The sequence below is a fragment of the Perna viridis genome, chromosome 1 (assembly GCF_037379345.1).
Source record: "Perna viridis isolate PV_CMFRI_1.1 ecotype Kerala chromosome 1, ASM3737934v1, whole genome shotgun sequence".
NCBI lineage: Eukaryota > Metazoa > Mollusca > Bivalvia > Mytilida > Mytilidae > Perna > Perna viridis.
Genome location: NC_142445.1, coordinates 59,305,885 through 59,324,670, shown reverse-complemented (window position 1 = coordinate 59,324,670; position 18,786 = coordinate 59,305,885). Strand labels below are relative to the sequence as shown.

The 18,786-nt window shown below is 32.2% G+C and overlaps 1 protein-coding gene across 2 annotated transcripts in view; it reads left to right on the top strand.

Annotated features, from left to right (window-relative positions):
• The window catches only part of LOC148629620 (laminin subunit alpha-2-like), a 94,433-nt gene that overhangs the window by 61,633 nt on the left and 14,014 nt on the right, over nt 1–18,786 (top strand). For both annotated transcript variants that reach the window (XM_088554299.1, XM_088554292.1), the window contains 24 exons: nt 253–426; nt 983–1,135; nt 1,519–1,640; nt 2,284–2,542; nt 2,911–3,032; nt 3,257–3,340; nt 3,588–3,778; nt 4,380–4,615; nt 5,183–5,294; nt 5,900–6,056; nt 6,511–6,709; nt 7,203–7,319; nt 7,780–7,937; nt 8,754–8,892; nt 9,374–9,470; nt 9,718–9,834; nt 10,526–10,705; nt 11,462–11,616; nt 12,080–12,229; nt 12,721–12,872; nt 13,430–13,580; nt 14,741–14,865; nt 15,671–15,833; nt 18,349–18,496. In XM_088554299.1, coding sequence (XP_088410425.1) covers nt 253–426; nt 983–1,135; nt 1,519–1,640; nt 2,284–2,542; nt 2,911–3,032; nt 3,257–3,340; nt 3,588–3,778; nt 4,380–4,615; nt 5,183–5,294; nt 5,900–6,056; nt 6,511–6,709; nt 7,203–7,319; nt 7,780–7,937; nt 8,754–8,892; nt 9,374–9,470; nt 9,718–9,834; nt 10,526–10,705; nt 11,462–11,616; nt 12,080–12,229; nt 12,721–12,872; nt 13,430–13,580; nt 14,741–14,865; nt 15,671–15,833; nt 18,349–18,496 — 3,661 coding nt within the window. The remainder of the gene's footprint in view (nt 1–252; nt 427–982; nt 1,136–1,518; nt 1,641–2,283; nt 2,543–2,910; nt 3,033–3,256; nt 3,341–3,587; nt 3,779–4,379; nt 4,616–5,182; nt 5,295–5,899; nt 6,057–6,510; nt 6,710–7,202; nt 7,320–7,779; nt 7,938–8,753; nt 8,893–9,373; nt 9,471–9,717; nt 9,835–10,525; nt 10,706–11,461; nt 11,617–12,079; nt 12,230–12,720; nt 12,873–13,429; nt 13,581–14,740; nt 14,866–15,670; nt 15,834–18,348; nt 18,497–18,786) is intronic.

Genomic DNA, 18,786 nt, shown 5'->3' with positions numbered 1-18,786 from the left:
CTAAACAAACCTTGCTGCAGTGGGACTTGAATTAGATAGTATTTTTAAATCAGAAACTTCGATTTGGCAAATGAATGTATTACTGGTACATTGATAAAGATATTAAAAAAATATTTTGAATATTAGAGTGTGGAAGTATTAAAGACATTGGATGCATTCTTACATCAGTAGCTAAAGCTTTTCTAGATAAATGCTTATAAAGGTTTACATCTGACTTTTTCCTGTTATAAGACATGTTAAAATATTTTCCAGAGGAGATTCCCAGACCGTACAGTATCTGTAGATAACAGAGTTTCCCAGTTTGTTACTAGGAGATATAAATACTACAATGTTATACCCCACAATACAACATGGATGTCTATACCTCAGGCTCTTCCAACTGGTCCTATCTACTGGAGTCTGGCTGAAAAATTCTTAGGTGATATGGTAAGATCAAGTGTGTCTGAATTTTGTATTCAAATAATACTGTTTAATGAAGGCATTTCTTTTAACAACTGATAAAGAAAACTTGTGAAGCATGTGAAAATCTAATATCTATCTATTATTGTTGGCTTGTATATGTATCTAATGCCCCTATAGGTCTATACTGCAATTACCATATCCTACTGTCTGTTCCTTTGTCAACTATTTGTTTATTCGTGTTGCCCACAAACAAATTTGCTTGCATTTTATCATCAGCTTCCACTGACAGAATAACTTCTTTTTTAGTTGGCAGCTTTGACTGATTAGTTGGCAGCTTTGACTTTTTAGTTGGCAGCTTTGACTGATTAGTTGGCAGCTTTGACTGATTAGTTGGCAGCTTTGACTTTTTAGTTGGCAGCTTTGACTGATTAGTTGGCAGCTTTGACTGATTAGTTGGCAGCTTTGACTTTTTAGTTGGCAGCTTTTACTGATTAGTTGGCAGCTTTGACTGATTAGTTGAATGTTTTCTTGTGTGTTGTTGTTTTGGTTTTTTTTTATTTTCTATCCTCAATTTTTTCAGACTCTTTCCTACAATGGATACCTAAGTTTCACTATGAATACCTTACAACAGCCAGGCTCCATTGTTAGTCCACAGATAGTTGTCATTGGGAATGGGTTCCATATGACTTATACTGGTAACCCTATGCAGAGTTACAGAGTCAAACTGCATGAGGTAAGTTCAATACACCAAGGTATGTTTTTTTCTTTTTTTCTTAAGCTATACAGTGAAAACAGTCTAAAACAAACCTTAAATGAACATGAAACCAGATGTTATCTGAAATCCTTTCATAACAGATTCAATGGTTATCAAACCATTGTAAACTGAACACCTGAACAGAATTCTTTAGTTGAAAAGAAGTTTGGTTTATACAGGTTCCCTGAACTGTTATGATAAACATAATAAGAATGTACATTTTATTTAGTAACGTAGTCATTATAAGGGAAAAAAATCTACTTCTTGTAAGTTATGATCAATTGTCAAATGCTTATATATTACTTTGTTATTATAAAGTATAAACAAATAGATGCTTATCAAGATTGGTATATATATTTTAGAGTAACTGGAAAGTACGAGGATTTGAGGGTCTAGCTACAAGGAAGCTTTTAATGGTTGTTTTACAGAATGTGACAGATATATTACTGTTGGCTAGTTACAACAAAAATGTCCAAAGAGTCACGTAAGTTTAAACATTCTGTTTTGTTGGGCTATATTCTTAGTTTTAATGGTTAGTGAGCCAATGAAAACAAATATGATATCTGTGACATTACCTGCAGAGCAATACCATTCACTGTTGTCAAGGTAACAATTCTGAATGGACTGTTTCTTAAGTCAATTGTCCACCAATAAATAAAGTTACTGTAAAGAGTTTTATTTTTACCTTAGCAATATCCTGAAACAAAATGCATTGGTTAATTTATCATTGGTTAAATTACCAATAAAAGGAATGATTTATTCCATATTTATTTAATTGGTGAAAAAAAATCTATTATTTATCAAATGTCAGAACTGGTCTGTTAAGATTGTATGCCAAATGTTCTCCTGAAAAATTCAATGGATTTCAGTGATTGTTTTTCTTATCATATGTACTTACATAAAATGTGTCTGATGCAACTAAATATGATTAAGATGCTTGCAATGGAAAAAAAAATTTTTTTTCAACTATAACTTAAAATGGAATATATTTGCCTAGCATTTTTTATGATCTATTTTGCTTGCAGTTATGACATTTCAATAATATGTGCAACAATTGTCCTGAATTTAAAATTTAAATATAAAAAATACCAATGATATAATAAAAAGTTTCTAGATTTTACTTTCAGCATTTCATCAGTCTTCTTAGATACAGCCATCCCAGCTGACCAGAATCCCTCATTGAGAACTGCGATAGGTATAGAAATGTGTCAGTGTCCATCCAAGTATTCAGGACTATCATGTCAGGATCCTTCTGATGGATACTACAGAGTCCGTTATAACATCACTGGAACAATATCTGAGCCTACAATTATGATTGGTAGGGTGGAACCATGTAATTGTAATGGACATGCTTTGTTCTGTGATAAAGAAACTGGACAATGTCAGGTACATGATTGTGTTCATTATTATAAAAAATAAAAACTTTTCTCATGCATCCTGCAATAGTAACTGAACTGTTGTCTTACAATTTAGGTACAAATTTTGCTGTAATATGCACAAATTGATATGTTCTGAATATTGTTTGGTTGTTTACAAATTAAGATTTTTTTAGATATCAGTTGACTTAGTCTTAGTTACTCAGGTCTTGATTTCACAAAAAGTCGTAAGTGTAAAGTTGATCGTAAGTAATGACGTCATAAACTAAAATAGCATTGTGACGTCATGATTTACGATCAATGTCACACTTATGACTTTTTGTGAAACTGACGCCTGGAGTAGAAAAATGAACTATCTAGTCTTGATTTTCCTTTCAGTTTTGTGAACATGACACTGTTGGAAGATTCTGTGAGTTGTGTGCCCCTGGTTACTATGGAGATGCCACAAGAGGAACACCTAATGACTGCCAACCATGTGCTTGTCCTCGTATCAGCAACAAGTATGTACTTTGTAAATTACCTGTATTTGTCCTAAAATAAACTAGTTCAGCTATAATACTGCTTCAGTATTGGGTTTTAGTGTTTTAAGAATAACTATGGGCTGTGAAGTAATCACATCATGAAAAATATTCAAATTTCACATATGTTGCTTAAGTACTAAAGGAGAAAGAATGGAAGCTTTTTTATACCACAGTCTCATTTCTTAAAATATTATATTTGACAGTTTCAGTCCATCCTGTGATATGAGAGGTGGACAGTTGATTTGTACGAATTGTTCCAAGGGACACATGGGTAGTAGGTGTGAAAGGTGAGAATTGCTGTTGTCATTAACAGTTTTAAACTAGATTTTTTTTTTTTTTTTCATATGTCCCATAATTTTAAAGGTAATGGTAGTTTAAATAATTATTCTTAAAATAAAACAGTTTATTGGAGAAAAAAATAACTAATCTGTTAATATGCAGATTTGGTCAAAGTGTTAATAAATATTGTTATATAAAAATAATCTTGACTCTTAAGTAACAAATGTAGGCAAATCAAAATTTTGTATTTTTCAGCTGTGCTGATGGTTACTATGGTAACCCGAGAACTTTGAATGGCAAATGCCAACCATGTAACTGTAACCCTGAGGGATCAGTATCCAATCGTTGTGATAACAGAGGTGTTTGTTATTGTTTACCTGGTATATCAGGAGACAAATGTAACCAGTGTCAACCAAGATATGCTGTGGAGAGTGGTGTCTGTGTGTGTAAGTATGTCTGCCATTGATAGAAATGGAGGTCTTTCTGTATAACTTGTAAATCAGCGGATAAATGTAACCAGTGCTGTCACAGATATGCTTTGGAGAATAGGAAGTATTAATTCATATTGGATGTTTTTAGGACAAGTGAAATTAAAATTGATGGGTTTAAAAAACTTTCAATGAACATGGCTATAATTAGTAAGTATTCATAAAAGCACTATTGTAAATCAGGTATAGTTTCTGTGATCAATCTACTTTTGCATGTTACCAAAAACATAAACAAAAATAATTGTCTTCTGTAAAAGCTCCAAAAGTTCCAATAAGACTATATTTCTGTCCCCAACTGATTCACACTTTTTGCAATAATAGAAGAAAAGTATATATTAATTTAAAAATTTCAATGCAAATCAAATTACTTACAACATTATTGTTATAAACAAAATAGCATGTGTTGTAGGTAGTACAGTGATGACTGAGCTTGACCAACTTGACTAATTGACAAAATGTATTACAATATTAGCATGTGACAAAGTCTGAAGAAGGGATGAAATGGCTTAGCTGAACAAGTTAAACTTTTGGTAGTAAACAAAATATATTTTATTTATAGCATGTGATGAAGGCTGTACGAGGGACCTTATGGCAGAGCTGGATAAGTTAGACAACGTTACTTTAGAAGTCAACATCACTGGTATTATACCTGCTCCATGGCAAAGGTTATTAAAGATAAAGAATAAGACAGAAGAACTTCAGGATAAATTAGACATGTTGGAGTTTGCTGAAATTTTACATGTTGATGAACAGATAAGAGAGGTACAGAAAACAGCTGATACACTTATGATGAGGGTAAGTTTGTATATCTGTCCAAAATATTTATTGTCCCCTGTTTTCATGTTACATATGGACTTAGAAATGCTTGGCTGCCATTAGTTTCACTTTTAAGCAATCTCAGGTCTAAATTTCTTATGGATTTGAATGAAATCAGTTTTAAAGGGACAAGTTTAAAAATGACCAGTGTCTGACTAAGATTAATATCAGAAGCAAGTCAGGGGACATGAAACATAGTTCTTGTATTTTGAATAATGTTAGCTTTATTAATGGAGGAAAGATTAAATTGTCCCTAAGAAAAATGATATAGGTAAAATGATATAGCGACATGAGATGGCAACACAAAACCCACAGAAATTTTATCATTTATTACCCATTTTTTCCTTATGTACAGGTATCATATATGACAGTGTTATAATCCCTCTTATGTGTCTGTAGTTAATTTCACAAAAAGTGAAAATTTTGTAATAAGTCATAGAAAACATGGAAAAAACACTTTAACACTTACATGTTTATGTTTATGAACTATCAATCTATGATTAACTTATTATGTAACTGTGATATCATTTGTATTAACCTATTCAGTCTATGAGAGCACAGACTAAAGCAGAGAATTTAGAAACAGATGCAAATATTTTAATGAAGAATGGTACAGCTCTGGCAGATGGTATTGAGAAACTACTGAAAGATTTACAAGGTATGTTGTCTGTCTTAAATTCTGTAAAGTCCTAAAGATTGTACTTAAATATTAATTTATGTATTTTAACTAATAGAGCTCCTCAGAGGATGTGAAAGAATTTGAATATGAATGTATACATGTATTGTGTTGCAATACACATAGTTGTGTTGCACTAAAATTTCTGACTTTACATGTTTAAGTGAAGATTTTAGTGAAGTGAATTTCATACAGTCTGGAGTACATTCATGTATAGGAGAATATGCTTATAACAAACCTATTTTTATGAGCAGTTTACTTTTGCTAATTTTGCCAGTAAGGAAACAACACAAAAATAAATCTCAGTGAAAAAGTATTTTTTATTACAGGATGCATCTTTTTAAGAGTTTGAAACAAATCTATATAGTCACAAACATTCTTAATTTCCAAAATAAGTATCTGCTGTTGATACTAGACTTCCATGTTTTGTCATTTGCTGTATATTGAAACCAGTTCCTCAGTGATTTACTTACTGGTGTGAGGAGAAAATTATAAAAAGATTTCTTTACCTTATACATATAGTATTACTTAGTGAACATTTCCTCATTGACAATTTGTTTAAATTAATTGACATTTTGGTTTGACAGATGAAATAGGAAAGTTAGAGGACCTTGTCAAGCATTTGTTTCACAATGAGAGTGGACTGAATATCACTGCTGCTTTAGAAGAGGCTATCAAGATCATGAATGAGATTGAAAAGAGAGACTTTTCTAAAAAGTTGTCAGAAGCATTCAATGAAAGCATGTAAGTAATATTGTAAACTAAAAATAAGGGACAGGAAAGCACTTACATTCTATGTTGAGGTTTATTTTAGCTTGATACATATTTTCTATGACATAAGTGCAAGAAAGAAATTCAGGGTGATAAGTTTAAGATAGATAGCACTTTTTAAATGTCCTGGCTAGTCAAGTTCTTCATATATAAGTCACCAAAACAAAGGTTTTGCCTTTTTCCTTCTGAATGTAAAGATGTCCAAGCGATTACTCGGAGACCATTTATAAGATTCATACCAAACTTGGCTCAAAAATCAAGCATGCTCAAGGGCTTTGATGCAATTTACATAATGTCATAATTTTCCTAAGGAAAAAGCTTTGATCTGGTCCCTTTGGTAGTATAGAAACATTGTTCAAAAATTGCTCTGTAAAAGTATCAAAGGTGTTATTACCTTAAAAAAGCACTTTTATTTGATTAATGATAGGTTATCAGAGAAGTTATCAGAGGAGGTGATGAAGATGAGGTATAGGCTGATTAATGGTACAAAAGAGATTAAAGGGAGACTAGACGATGCTGTGAATAGGCTTATAGACCTACAGAGAGAGGCACAGAAAGCCAGACAAAAAGCTACAGAGGCTGAGAATATTAACTATAATGTGGCTTATGATCTCAGACAGTTACAGGTATGTAGGAATAAAATACCTCGTGAACAGCAAACTTTTATTGCACAGAGAGGTTCTTATCATGTATGAAGCAGCTGACCAAGTTAAATACTAATCTCTTCTCAGTATTTGCCTTGCTTTTGAAATTTTAATTTAAAATCTGTTAATCTTTCTATGACAGATATTTATCCATGAAGAAATAAGAATATTACAACCACAAAAATTGCCTTAGATAATATAATTGTTATGATAGCTCCTGAATATATAAGTGATGCATACATTTAACAAACAATACTACACCATAAACTGCTGGTTCAAAGGTCTTTGTCTATGCCAAATTAATATCAATTTTTGTCAATGAGGTTTATGATTTGAACTTGTGAAATTGTGTACTGGTATGTTTTTTACTCCAAAGTATTTTCACAGAAATTGAAATTGAGTATACATTGAAACAGGAAATAAAAAAAGACCCATAATTTTCAGACATTTGATTTTATTATACCAATATTTTCAGGACAAGGTATATGATATAGATAACCAGCATGATAGAACAACTGAAGCCCTTGGTATAGGTCATGAACTTAACATTATGTCCTGGGCAGCTCTGAACCAAACCAGGATGAATATCAGGGTAAGATATTTGTCTGATCACAATTATTATACATGTAGTAGTGAGATTTATTGTTAAAGAAATTTGGCAGTGTATCTTTTTATATGATTTAGTGCCTGAGTCAAAATTACCTGAATCAATTCTTTAATAAAGGTAGCTTGTTTGAGTTGAAAACAGATTACATACACATGTACCAGGTTTTTGCGTTTAAAGTAATTAAACACAACCAAGAGAACCTTCTTTTCTATGTTCAGGGATTGTCTAAACTATTTTTGATGTCACTGTAATTAATTAAGAGGGTTTTGGTGAAGTAGATATGAATCTCTTTTGTGTTTAGAGAAAAAATGCTAGCCAAAGTGACACAGTGACACCTGTCTAAACTGAATATTTTTCAAGGTCACCTTATGTTATTATATATGAAAGGGTTTCATGCATTTTTGACATTTCTCATATTATGTGGAAACTTAATGATTTTTATCAGAACCTTGAAAGAGAGGCCAGTAGACTAGATGTTGCCTTACCTCATTTGAGAGCAAGAATAGAAGATTATAGAAACAAATTACCATGGATAGAGAGACTGACAATAATGGCTGTGGATCATGCTGAACAATTGTTAAAACAGGCAGAATATTTGGAAAAGTTTGTACATATTGAAAAGGATTGGTAGTTTTGTTTTTAAATGATTTTTAAGTTATTTTTTATTTACTACTGCAACAAAAATGGTTAGAATGTGAAATATTGATTTAGGGCTGTTCTTTTAAAACATATGAGGTACTGGGAAGGTATTTTTAAGTTTATATATTGGTGGTGCTAAAAATTCTTCACAGTTTGAATCAAATATATACATAACATGAATTGCTTCTTCGGGTGAATCCCTTGCAAGAAAGTACTTTTCCACATTACAGTACATATGTATGTTTTAACAGAAAAGCCCTTAATTTGTTTCCTGAGCAAACTGATTTCTAATCGCTTAGTTCAAATTAAATGCATTTTTCTGTTTTTAAGCGCAATAATCGACTAATTTTGCAGATACATGTTTTCCTGATTCATGGGTCAATTTGATATCACTGTTATTCATTTTCACAAATATTTGTAGCATTTATTTCAAAACTAAGGAGCCTATCCCTTGTGATTTATTTTCAAATTTTTTTGCTTGCAAAATTAAGGAAAGGAAATCACTTGTAATAATAGGTTAGCAGTAAATAGTTAATGAGATTTAAGTATTCAAGCAATCTATTGGCAGTTGTCAGTTCTCTGTTCAATACTTTTTGCCCCTGACAAAGGCCGTAAAATTTGGGCCCATATTCTTTTTTTTTTTTTTTACATTTTATTTATTTTTTATTTGTATGTAGTTCCTTTTTACCTTTCAAATGTGGCTATTGTTCACTTATTCATTATTTTTATTCTTTAATTTGAGCCACTTCACAACATATGTTACTTTAATTAAACTTTTAGAACATTTGAGAAAACAAAGGCTGATGCAGAGATCCCTTTAAAGGCAGCCAGAGTATACAGTAACATTGTCAAGGCTGTAGAGGAGGCAGAAAAGGCTGCTCATGAAGCACTGAAGGCTTCTGAAGATGCCATCAGACTGGTAAGTTACGGCTATTTTTTAGAATAATGTGTCTGAGTGGGGTGACATTCAGACCTGCATGTTATTGCTTCTGTGAGCTTGTATGATAAAAAATCCAGCTCAGCATGTCAAACTAATATGAAACAGGGACTTTACGATTCATCTAACATTCTCATTCTAAAATGCATGAAATATCTGCCATAGAATGTAAAATCTCTATCATCATTATCTATGACCACTGGTGGGTACTGTCCATTCTAGGGTGGTTCAAAGTTATAATTTGGTGACTCCAATCTTCTGTTCATAATGATAGTTCTTTGTATGTTTTCTAGGGCATTTTTTTCACATATATATATATATATATATTTTCTGTCACTAAATATAACTAAAATTTAGCTGAAGTTTTAACACTGTATTAGAACTATCAGGTAATGATAAGATATTGTAGTGTGTGATTTCGTTTTCCTTTCACATTATTCTTTACTTTTATTTATTTTCATAGGCTGGTGTTGATGATATAAAAAATTCAGTAGCTAACTCATTAGAGAGAAGTCGCAGATTACTTGCAAGAGCTAATGAATTAAAAACCAGAACTACTGGTAAGTTGGAGTTTGTTAAATGTAGTATTTATATTGTCAGTATCATTGTGTGGAAAGAGGTATAGTCAGAGGCATAGTCAGAGAACGACTTTTCTTCTATATCAGACATGTAAGATTTCATTCCTTTTGTTTTTTCCATTTTTGTTTCTGACTTTTCTTTACATCACACTTCAAGTAGTTTATCAAAGGTAAATATAAATATTGACAAAAGATAATATATTATTTAGTTGTTATTTTACTGTTTTAGATTTAGGAAACCATCTGAACACACTGAAGGGTGATTTGAGTAACCTTGACAACAAACAGACAACCATACTGAATGGTATACAGGAAATCAATACGGGGCTCAATTCATTGCCCACAGGTTAGTACATATAATTTCTTGGTTGTTCTTTGATCCTTGACACAGCCAAAACTGAAATGTTGTTAAAGGCTCTTATAATGATTTATTTGAGTTATAAATGTGAATAAATAATTTGTGTTCCTGAATGCAATGTTGCCCAAGGGTGTCACTAGGCTCGTTTTCTGGGTCTGTTGATAATCTTTGTAGGCATAGTGATGTCTTAATGTAATGCACTTTCTTTCTATGCACCTGTCTTTAAATAGACCTGTAATGGTATACAACTGTTCATCTGTTTGTGCATATGTCCGTCTACATATTTTGTGATTATGAAAATTGCAATAGATTTTAATCATTCTTGGGTAAAATGTTAATCTTCTTGATAGGAAACCCCTTTTTCTTTCTCTTTTGTTTCCAAATTATGGGACTTGAAGGAAAAAGTGAGGAAAGTAATTTTATATGCTTTAGTTCTGTTAAGTAGATCAAAGCCATGTTAGATGCTAAATACCTGCCACTTTCGTGGTAGTTTACTATTCTTAATGAAATGGTTTCTATTACAAATAAAACAATATATATAGTAATACATGTATTAATATATTTTTGCCAGTAATATCCTCATAATTAACTGACTTCATTATTGTAGAACCCTACTGAAGCAAAAATTTGCTTTACAATTGTTTAAAATGTTCTGACAATTTGATATTTTGTATTGTAGGTATAAGTGACAAAGCCAGAAGAGTAACTGATGATACTACTAGGATTGAGGCTGAAGTTCAAAGAACCAAAGATAAAGTTGATGATATAAAGTCCAGGATAGACAGGCACTTGTGGCCCAAATACAGAGAGATTAGAGACTTCTCCATTGATAGCTATGTTGATGATGGAAGGAATTCACGTAAGTAGTTTGCTTACATGTACATCAGGAATCCAACAACTTTTATTGTAGTTGAAGGATAGTATCTACAATGATGCCTGAGAGCCCAAGTTTATGTAAAATCTAGCACTGTTGGCCTTGAATATATAATGTTTAACATAGAAACTGTAGGCTTAGAGTTATACAAAATAAGGATTAGATGTAAATACTGGTTGTACTTCTTAAAGAAAAAAATAACAAAAGATTATGCAATGGTATGTTTGGATATCTTATCAAGTCTATGTAACTGTCAAGGAACATAAGAAATTACTGAAGAGTCAGGATGATTCAAATACATCAAAATCCAAAAACATGGCCTAAATGTGAACACAGGAAATAAAGATGATCTACATACAAAATTTAGTGAACCGAACAACATAGATTACACAACAAAAACTGAAGATAAGGTTAACAAGATTACTACACTAAACTTCATATGTGTATTCAGATTGATAAATGTCTTAAATGGATGCAGACTGATTTGTAAAAAAATAATTTTAGTCAAAGCAAAAATTATTAAACTACCTGTAAATGCAAAAAGGAGAGCCACTAGTGGTCTTTGAGCTGTTGGTAATCCTCTTTAAATAAATAAAGCATTAAAGTAATTTAAATGCAAAAAATAATTTTTATTTTTGTTATGAAAACTGATCTTGCTGTGTGCTATTGCCAGTACTCTTATTGTCAGTTTATTTGCATAACAAAATAATCATTGCTCCATATGAACATTTTTTATTGTAGTTAATATTGCAAGACAGAATATTAGACAAATAGCATCCATCACTGGTGAAGTAGAGGCAGCTAAAAATAGAACAGTAGATGCTGAGGCAAATATGGTTGGCAAACTTCAGTTATTAAAGGACCAAATAGCTCAAGCTCGGGCCCAAGCTAAAAAGGTACAAGGTTTATTTTGTTGAAGATGAACCAAGTTCTATATATTCTTCTGGTATTGGTATTTTTTATTTGTAGATGAGTTGTAAACATATTTTTCCTTGTGTTGTAGATAGATTTTGTGTGTTGTTATTTAAATGACAAGAATGGTCATATTTGTATAAAATATATATCTGATGTTCACATAGAACTTTTTAGAAGTACTGTTGAAGTATGTCTGATGTTCATATTGTTTATTTTAATATTTTAGTTTTGATTGCTTTATTTTTCATATCATTTATTGTATTTGCAATAGTGTGGAAGAGTTTTATGTAGGAAGTTGAATGGCAGAGAATTCCAAAAATGTTAAAAATGAAAATTAATGATCTAATATGATATGGGCTCCAAAAATTTATGGTAGATGGTGATATAGGGGGTTTGTGGCATGTTAATATTCTCCATCTTAGCTATCTATCTTTGTAATCATAGGTGAAAGTATCTTTATCATCTGGAGGTAAATGTGCCAGATTGTACAGAGCTTCATTCCAGCAGTCAGCCACCAACGATATCAAGTTTTTCTTTAAAACAAATGGTACATCAAAGGACATGCTGATGATCTTAATCCAGAAGTCTAGTCAGGTCTGTACTACAGGTCTGTAAAAAGACGTCCCTCCAAGACATGATCTCTCCATCATATGACATCCTTCGACATGCTATCCACCTTCTCTCTCATGTAACACCACCTTTGTAAATGACTTCCTTGTACAGAAGGGATGGTCCTATTTCTGAGGACTATGTACTATACATACTTTATATAGTTCTCTTGTAGTTTAAAGATTGGCATGCCTCCCTTTGAAGGATACAATGTGTCATTGAAGAGCCTCACTATACTTTATTTAAAAGCTGTGTGAAAAGAAAGAAAATAATTTTTGAATACATTTCCTTCATGTATGTGACAATTAGCTAGAATTTCCTAAACATTTTATAGTTAAAGGATCATGTTACCCACTTGAATTCTAGATACGGTACAAAGGATCATGTCACCCACTTGAATTCTAGATACGGTACCTCTATGTTTGTCTCCTTCTATGTTCCCGATTATTTTATTGATGTAATGTTCTGTTTTACAGGAGTATCTCTCAGTAGAACTATTGAAGGGTTATCTACGGTTTGGATGGGATGTGGGTGATGGACCTTCATATGTTGATAGTCCTCTGAAAGTTATACATGTAGATGATTCTGTCAATGAGGTAGATAGATGGTACTCTGTAGAGGCTCTAAGGTATGGTTATGTTACCTCATGTACAGTGAATCAATATATCTCTACTCTAAACAAGGGTTATTCTGCATTAACCTGTTTTTTCTGTATGATTGGGGAAAGACCACTGCAAATATTTCTGTGCCCTTGGCGTGAAGTGGAAGAAGACAAAGAAATTGGGTGTTCATGCATCTGTCTGTCTGTCACACTAGACCCTGTGAATGCAACTCCTCAAAAAAACACTCAACAGATTTTGTTCAAATTTTGTAGGACTGTTAGTCACCTAATATAGTTGATCACATTATGCTGTCATTTTGATTCAATAAATTTAACAAGCATTATGGGACCTAAATGAACGTGTGCATGCTACACTATAGGAACACTTTGTATCTCCTCAGAAACCCCTCAGTGGATTTTATTCAAATTTTGTTAGATTGTAAGTAGCTATATGCCATTGATCATACTGCGATGCCATTTTTGTACATGTTTTCCAGAGTAGTAAATGTAAATTACAAGCATTATGAAACACTTATGCTAGTGAAATATTGATATTTATTATGTGTATACTTTTTTTATTGTAGGATACAGAATATTGGTATATTAAAGGTGGCACCAATGAAAAATCAGTTGGACATTACAGAGTCTAGAAATGCTTCATCTGGGATCAAATCTTCACTAAAATTTGATGATGCAACACAGTTGTTTGTGTCTGGAACACCTATTCATCATATTGTAAGTTGTTGGTTGAAAATAAGATTTACATAATGATCCCCTCTCCAATGACATTGTGAATGGGATATAGTAATGCTTATTTTTCCCTCTCCAATGACTGCGAATGGGATATAGCAATGTTGATTTTTTCTTCTCCAATGACATTGTGAATGGGATATTGTAATGCTTATTTTTCCCTCTCCAATGACATTGTGAATTGGTTATAGTAATGCTAATTATCCCCTCTCTAATGACATTGTGAATGGGATATAGTAATGCTAATTATCTCCTCTCTAATGACTTTGTGAATGGGATACAGTAATGCCAATTACCCCCTTTCTAATAACATTGTGAATAGGATATAGTAATGCTAACTCTCCCCTTTCTTATGATATTGCGAATGGGATATAGTACATTGTAATGCTAACAGTCCCCTCTCCAATGACATTGTGAATGGGATATACTAAGTAATGCTGTTAACATTGTTCAAACTTGATACCATTTCTGGTCATTTGACAGCAAGAATTTACAAGATTTCCTGTGGTACATTGCATTACAGGCAGAATGTTTTTCACCAGTACCAGGTATACCTAATGTTACACAATAAGTTATAAGCTCCCAGGTTATGGTCTGTGATTATTTAGACAGTATGTTCTGTTTGAGGGTGAGGCATTAGCAGAATCCCTTCAGCAGACGTACTGACTGTCTAAATTATTATAGACCGTTTCGGGAGCTTATAACATTTTTGTACAATTTTGCCCATCTATACTATGGGGAAATATGTTAATCTTTGTATCGAGCTATATTTCTTAGAAGGTTTTTTTTAAATCATTCAGTGGTTACTGGGTAAAATCTATTTTTGTCTTGGCATCCAAGTTAAATGTACACACAGGCTGGGGGCATTATTGAACTGTCTAGGTCAAATTAATTAAAAATCCATGTCGTCATTTCATTGATCGAGCTATAATAGTCTCGTCATTCTGCTATTGTTATTATTGGTGGGTGGATTTTCCTTATATGGTCATTTGCATACTGTTCATTCAGATATTTTCATCAAATGCGGATGGATTTTTTTCATTTGCATATTGCTGCTTCGGTTATTTGGCTGAATGGTTTTATCCAATCACAAGTGGTTAACACAACACAAAATCATACAAAATTCATTATCTTGATTTTTGTAGAGACCACCAGCTGTGACTCAAGGAAATTTTTCTGGTTGTATTAGTGAGGTACATTTTGATCAGAATCGTATTGGACTACATGAGTTTAAGACATCATCTCCAAATTGTGATGGTTGCAGAGAGGCGTATGTATTTTAAATCATTTCCCTTACGAGTCATCAGTACATCTTTAAAAGTAGTCATATATTAACTTCCATGAGACATCCCCTGAAGTAGTCATATATTAACTTCCATGAGACATCCCCTGAAGTAGTCATATATTAACTTCCATGAGACATCCCCTGAAGTAATCATATATTAACTTCCATGAGACATCCCCTGAAGTAATCATATATTAACTTCCATGAGACATCCCCTGAAGTAGTCATATATTAACTTCCATGAGACATCCCCTGAAGTAATCATATATTAACTTCCATGAGACATCCCCTGAAGTAGTCATATATTAACTTCCATGAGACATCCCCTGAAGTAATCATATATTAACTTCCATGAGACATCCCCTGAAGTAGTTATATATTAACTTCCATGAGACATCCCCTGAAGTAGTCATTTACAAACTGAAATCCTATAGTCATCTTCATATAGTATGATAATACACCTACTGGTGTGTTTCTATTGACCCCTATAAAAATGTTGACAAACTTATACAAAACCAACTTAGGTAAATACGAAATAATAAAAACATAAACTAGAAGATATGGGATAGAAGAAAACTGTGGAGCAATATCTTGACTTGGGAGCATTAAAAATTCTCTACATATTAGAATTTTTAAGAAAACTTACAGGAATGATCTGCATTATCCTGGTAAAATGATGAGAATTGCTTGTTTATGTGACTTTTGCTTCCTAATGATATTTATTGGTTATTGGTCACATTTACCATATTGGTTGTTCTTTAAACTATAAATTGCTAATTTTCAATTATAGGCCATCAACTGTATCAGCTGCTACTACATTCCATTTCTTAGGACATGGTTATGGTGCCATTGATAAGATACCTAGATATAACAGTAGAGAATTTCAGATTACTTTCCAGTTCAAAACATTCTGGGCTAACTCTACTCTACTGTTTGCTGGCAATGAACAACTTGTAAGTAACTTCCTCTGTAGTAACTCAACTCATAGCTGAGAAATGATATCATAGTTGGGTTCCTAAGCCTATACTTATTATGTGAAGAGAAACTGTATAAATGAAGTAGCAAGTTTCACATTTGTTTTATGTAATTCTAGGCCTCATTTATTTTTGATATATGTAATATGCACATGTACTTTTATTTTTCATATCACATACATTTATTTAGAATGTTATTCAGTATATTGTTAAAGGGCATTCCATAAAATTTCTGATCCTTTCTTGAAATCTGTATACCATTTATATTGTTTACTCAAACTCCCTTTTATTTATAACCCATTCTCGTATACACACTTTGAAGGAGGTACATTCCTTCCTTTTCGTTACTTGGAGGAGTACCCATCGGTTAACCATTACTCCTCCTACACCACTGAAAGGAATTTAATGAACTTTCACAAAATTTTCATTTCCTGTTCCCATTATGCATCTCTTATTTCAGAATTTAGATTTTTATTTAAATTAATTTTTAGGTTGGATTGGTACATGTTGTCAAATAGCAGAGTATGGGTATCAGATCAGTTAACATTGGCTCTCAGTTTTTCTAGTACTTATGTTGTTTTGTAACTGTAGTTTTTTTTCTTAAAAAATATAAAGTGAAGTTTTCCTTATGAATAAGTTGATCTACCAAGAAGTCTACTAACATTGAAGGATTTCTCTGCTATAGGATTTTTAGCCCACCTGGCCAAAGGCCATGTGAGCTATTGCCATCACTTGGCATCCGTCCTCGTTGTCGTCGTTAACAATTATACAAAACTCTTCTCTTCTGAAACTACTTGACTGATTATAACCAAACTTGTTTAAATGTTCTTTGGGGTATCCTGCATAGAACTGATGTGGGGATTTTTGATTCGTCGAAAGACATGGCCGCTGTTACTAAAAATAGAACATAGGGGTCAGACAGTAGTTTTTCACATATATCTCCAAAGCCGTTAGGTTTAGCTAAATTCTGACAGAATAAAAGTGTTCAGCATGATGAGATCTATCTTTAGTCAAATTTTGATTTTAATCCGTTAAGCCATGTTGGAGTTATTGCCCTTTTTGAACGATTTTTGCTATTTTTAATGTTATTTCTTTCAAAAATCTTCTCCTCTAACACTACTGGACCAATTGAAACCAAACTTTTTATGAATGTTTCTTGGGGTATCCTTGCATAGAACTGATGTGGGGATTTCTGATTTGTCAAAAAACATGGCAGCCGTTATTAAAAATAGAACATAGAGGTCAGACAGCAGATTTTTGCATATATCTCTAAAACCATTAGGTTTAACTAAATTCTGAAACAAATAAAAGTCTTTAGCCTGATGAGATCTGTTTCTTGTCAAATTTTGTTTGTAATCCGTTAAACCATGTTAGAGTATTGCTCTTTTTCAACGATTTTTGCTATTTTTAATGTTATTTCTTTCAAAAATCTTCTCCTCTGATACTACTTAACCAATTGAAACCAAACTTGTTATGAATGTTCCTTGGGGTATCCTGCATAGAACTGGTGTGGGGATTTTTGATCATGGCTGCTGTTACTAAAAATAAAACATAGCAGTCAGACAGTAGTTTTTGCATACATCTCCAAAACCGTTCGGGTTAGCCGAATTCTTTCAATAGCTGAAATGATCCTTATTATTAGGACTACAAAAGTCTTCAGGGATAAAAATTGTCAGATGACTCCTTGTAAGAGTTATTGCCCTTGAAAGGGGAAAAATAACTTTTTTTAACAGTTTTCAGTCAATATCTTTAAAACTATGATAGATTAAAAGAAACTTTCAATTGTTGAAATGATCCTTATGATAAGCCCTACCAAAGACTTCTTGAATCAAAATTGTTGGACAACTTCTTGTTAAATTTATTGCCTTTGAAAGGCAAAATTCAACCAGGTGAGTGATTCAGGCTCCTGGGAGCCTCTTGTTATCATACTTCACAAGTCTTATTCTGACAGTTACGAAAAATTTAATTTTCATTAATAATGATGATTAGAAAGGAATGAAATTAAAATCCAGTCAAGGGTTTTTAATTGACATATTCAAATGTTACCTAAAAATGTTGATACAATAGTCCCTCTAGGTCTGTTATGTGGTAGGTTAGAACACCATTCATTGGAATCAAAATTTAAAATTTCAATCAATATGGATTCATGATTCAAATTATCTCCCCTGACAAAAAATTAAATGTTTTACTATATATGATGAAGTTGATTGTCATTTTATTGTATACTAGTGTTATTTTAAAAAAAAAATGATATTGAGGCTGGTTTAATATGGTGGTGTTGTAATTTTATAAGTGAAGTGTTTTTTTTTCCCACTTGTCAAGACCATTTTATAACACTTCATAATCATTCTTTATTTTTAAGTAAAGCCTCCTAAAATGATAAATTCTCTGAGAACATTCTGTTTTGCTTCTTGATCTCTTAATTAAACTGAATCCAGAATTTGAAAAATAAGAAAAAATCTTTAAAGGCAGAACACTATGTTGGCTTTTTCAGGGAGATTTTTATTACCTAGGTTTAGAGAATAAAAAGTTGGTATTACAGATATATACTGGTGGTGTGACGTTTTGTAGGATTGAATCTCCCAATGAATATAACAATAATAAATGGCATATTGTGGTAGCAGATAGAATAGATACCGATGGTAAATTCCTGTTTTTATATTTGCCTAGAAGACTAACCATCTCTGAGAGTTTTTTGTGATAAATGTAATAATCACATAGAAATCTTGGCATAAGATAGAAGTATACATTGCTTACTGAAAAGGATTATTCATTATATGCCTGAATCAATTATCATATATTTCTCTCTTGATGTTGATAATGATGATGATTATGATAATGGCTTAAAGAAAGTTTTGAAATATATTTCTTTTTTGTTAGAAGCAGGATAACTATTTGTGAATTATCTTCCTTCCTAAACTGCAATGGTTCC